This window comes from Triticum dicoccoides, chromosome 6B, assembly GCF_002162155.2.
Source record: "Triticum dicoccoides isolate Atlit2015 ecotype Zavitan chromosome 6B, WEW_v2.0, whole genome shotgun sequence".
Classification (NCBI taxonomy): domain Eukaryota; kingdom Viridiplantae; phylum Streptophyta; class Magnoliopsida; order Poales; family Poaceae; genus Triticum; species Triticum dicoccoides.
In genome coordinates, this window is record NC_041391.1 from 103,494,250 (window position 1) to 103,497,990 (window position 3,741).

General features: G+C 46.9%; 1 protein-coding gene across 1 annotated transcript; it reads right to left on the reverse strand.

Annotated features, from left to right (window-relative positions):
• Positions 1–519: 519 nt before the first annotated feature.
• LOC119320845 (NADH-ubiquinone oxidoreductase chain 4-like) lies at positions 520–3,534 on the reverse strand. Its single transcript, XM_037594772.1, has 2 exons — positions 3,492–3,534; positions 520–1,249 (listed from the first exon to the last, which is right to left on the reverse strand). Exons 1-2 carry the CDS (start codon positions 3,532–3,534, stop codon positions 549–551), a joined length of 744 nt encoding a protein of 247 aa, XP_037450669.1. The 3' UTR covers positions 520–548.
• Positions 3,535–3,741: the final 207 nt, after the last annotated feature.

Consider the following 3,741-nt stretch of genomic DNA (forward strand, 5'->3'; position numbering starts at 1 on the left):
AGTGCGAATTAGAAAAAAAAAGAGAATCGGGAGATGATTCCAAAATAGATACATAGACATCTAAAGTAAAGGGATGTATATATTATTCCTATATATATCATCTATCTATGAAAAAAGTAAACAGAGTTCGTTTTTGGGTTCCCCGAAGCCCCGAATGGATTGGATCGTTTCTGCTTCTGCCAACGAAATGAAGGCCTCGCCCCTTCCGAATGCTTCTCCGATCCTGAAGTTCTCGCGAAGAGAATAAGATGTAGCTCCCCCTCCCTCTGTCTTTTTCCGCTTTGCTAATCTTCCCCTCTAACGCGGGCCGGGCTTAGGCGGGCGCGGGAGGAAGAAAGAAAGTCGAAGAGCGTCTTCGCTGCGCCCAACAATTCTTATTCACGGGAAAGCCAACCGAAAGATTCGATTCGGACTTCGTAGAGCCGGTGCTGCTGCTGTCTGCGTAGGGCCGTCCCCCACTCCCGTCCCGGGGCGCTAAGGGGTTTTGTTTTAGGAACAGACGGCGGTGGTTTGCTGACGCCTCGAATCGACGCTTTTGTTGCGACATGCTAAGTTTTCTCCCCTATTGCTAGTAGGTTGATGGGTCGCACGCCCGGCACACATGTTTTGGCCTTGCTTGTGTGTCCATAACTCAAAATAGGTGACCTAACGGCCGCCGCCCGACTAAACATACCAATAGTCACCAAATTCATATGGGCTACTGAGGAGTAGGCAATGATCTTCTTAAGATCGATCTGTCTTAAAGTGGTCAAGGAAGTATATATTATAGCAATCGCGCTTAGAGTATAAATGAAAGGAGTGAAACAAAGTGTCGCCTCGGGAAACATGGGTATGGAAAATCTTAAAAACCCGTAGGTTCCCAATTTTAAAAGAATTCCAGCCAAGATGACGGATCCAGCCGTAGGTGCCTCTACAGGTGCTTCGGGTAACCAAATATGAACTGGTACCATAGGCACTTTGACGGCAAAAGAGGCGAAAAAAGCAATCCATAGAAGGATTTGGCGCCGCTCACTAAATTCAGTGGTTAATAAAATTTGTAAATCGGTGGTTCCTGTTTGGAGAAGAATCAACAGAATAGCTAATAGCATAAAAACGGATCCAAGTAAAGTATATAGGAAAAACTGATATGCTGCCTTGATCTTTCTTTGTCTCGAACCCCATACCCCTATAATGATGGTAGAGTCAGGGGTGGCCCCAAAGCGGAATTGACCGGTGGTAGTTGGTCGAAGCTCCACTGGGTAGCCACTCCCTTCTCAGGGAACCGTATGTGAGACTTCCGCATCATAAGGCTCCGTCCCGAGCTTCCGTCGTCGGCCCTTGTCATTAGACCACTATGCTTGTCTTTTCCGCCTTGACTCTCGAATCTTTTGCTTCTCGGGTGGTGGCGAACAATGCTGCTTGCGTAGCGGGAGATGCCCGCCCGTCGTTTAGGCCTGCTTCCTGCCCGAAAGAAGGCTAGCCGGACTAGTGGTAGGGGACCCAACCATAAAAAACCCTACCCTATTCTCGAACCCTCTGCCGAGCTCTACCCTGCCTGCATTTATTGGAAGGGCGCCAAAGAAATGTCTCCACCTGCTGCCAACAGTCTTTCTTCGGAATTCTACTGAACGGGTCGATCCTCCCCTCCGTTTGTTTTAGCAACTTATCCTAAGGTCTCTTCGCCATGAACTCTCCGGCAACGACAGAGGAACTAACCTGCCTGCAGTGGCGGGGCGGCTTTTTTGTTAATAAGACCTGGATGATTATCCCTACCTTCGGTAGCTTACGAGTTTACGTCCATCCCTGGTCGGGTACAGTTTCCTTTATTTTTTTTCCTTGTAGCCGTTACCCGAATTCGCGCAAGTGTGTCCACACCCCCCTTGACTTGATGAGGAATTCATTCTCGCGAACAAACACACCCCCTACACACACCTAGGAGCACCCCTTCCTGCACATCCATACAAGACCTGAGTAGGCGGGTCGAGGTCATACGAGGTACCCACTACTCGGAGTACCCTCCCACCAAAAAAAGATGTGTGGTTCGGTGGTTCGACCAGAAATGATATGCTTACGCACAAGACTACCCCTCTTCCCGAAAGCTTCGCGGGGACCTTTACTACTTTACGACGACGGGGGACCGCCCGTAGGGGGTTTACTGCACAAGGCCCCTGCAGAGGAAAAGCTTGATCCCAGCGAATAGAAGATGCTCAGCTCCGCACAACATAGGGATTGGCACGCTTTCGGAAAGAACATAGAATAGTAGAGGATCCAGCATGCAGGACACGGCGATCATTAGAAATTCACGAATTAGAAATGCTATAATATACTCTTTCCCAAAACTTCTCATACCAGACCAACCCACTGAAATGCAAATAGGGATCAGAAATGTGGTCAATATCACGAAGAATAATGAAAGACCGTCTATACCCATATACAAATGGATGTTTTCATAAGGAAGCCATCGAAGGCTTTCCACAAATTGAGATTTGGCCGTAGAAGGATCGAATTGTATCCGAGGAACAGGGGGATACAAAAAAGTAATAAGAGAAACGCACAGACCAATCAATCGTATCAGTCTTATTGAAGAATTTGGAATGAAAAGAGGAGTAATGCTTCCTAGCACGGGACAGAGAATAGGACCACTTAGATCGAAATAGCATTCACAGAAATGTTCTAACATAGAGTAGAATTGAACATTGAAAAGATTAGTTGACAACAGTCAATCAAAAGATGGGGCGCCAAATTACTAAACAATAGGGGTCTTTCTGTGCAAGTCAGCTGAACATCGTAATTGATGAGTGAGTAGGTGGGTTAGGTGCACCCCTCGCCCAGTGGGAAGTCATGAGGCTAGCCCCTCCCCTGAATGAAGAAGTAGTGGGGCCTCCTACCCGCCCACGTATGCGCCTTTATTTAGATTCTAACTAAATATTCTACTGAATTTATCCGGGAATCTTTCTAAAGAATCCATCTGGCAAAACGCAATTTGTCGATTTCAATCTAAGGTGCACCTTGCCTTTTTCAGGTAGCTTTGTTACGCCTATTCGGCTAGGTGGAGCATTGGTCATAGCCAAAGTCGAAGGGAAAAAATAAGGTAATGAGATGATGGTGCCATCAAGAAGTTTTCGACGAACGTAGTAGCGGCTAAAAATGAAACTCTTGCATGAAAGACCGGATTTGACGCAAGATGAATGGCGTTGGGGTTTTCCAAATGAAACCCGCGATCAGAAAGTCACCAACGGAGCCATACAATCTATCTAGTAGTGTGCCATGGCACGGTACTCCGCTTCGGCAGTGGAAGGAGCAACTGCCTATTGCTTTTATCTCATCCAAGATAGTGTCTCGTCTCCCCATAAAATAGATAAGCCTGTAGTTGAGCACCTATCTGAAGGCCCAATCGGCATCAGTAGTTGCACGCAACTCTAAAGAAGACGATGACGGAAAAAAGGATGGCTCGAGAAAAGGTACCTCGAATATATCTAAGAATCTGATGAACTGCTGCAAAGTGAACTGACCGGGGAGCAGCCATGAAAGGATGACTTTCTTAGGAAAAGCCATCTGGGCAAGAGATCGTCAGATAAACCAAACTGCTGACCTACTGTCTGTACTGCGTCGGATCAGATAATGGTGAGCCATCAGTCGGACGGAGTTTAATGTAAAGCTTCAAGGGAGTGTCAACAGTCTTCTCATCATTGAGTTGAGCTCGAGTGATCAAGTCATGACGTTATTTGATCTGAGATACCAAATATCCACGAGGAGAATGTG

Bases quoted from the DNA above. Each gene is read 5' to 3' on its own strand.
- LOC119320845 (XM_037594772.1), bottom strand. From the start codon at position 3,534: ATGGCTTTTCCTAAGAAAGTCATCCTTTCATGGCTGCTCCCCG. The intron at 1,250-3,491 runs GTCAGTTCACTT...TTCCCTGAGAAG, and splicing joins CCTTTCATGGCTGCTCCCCG to GGAGTGGCTACCCAGTGGAG.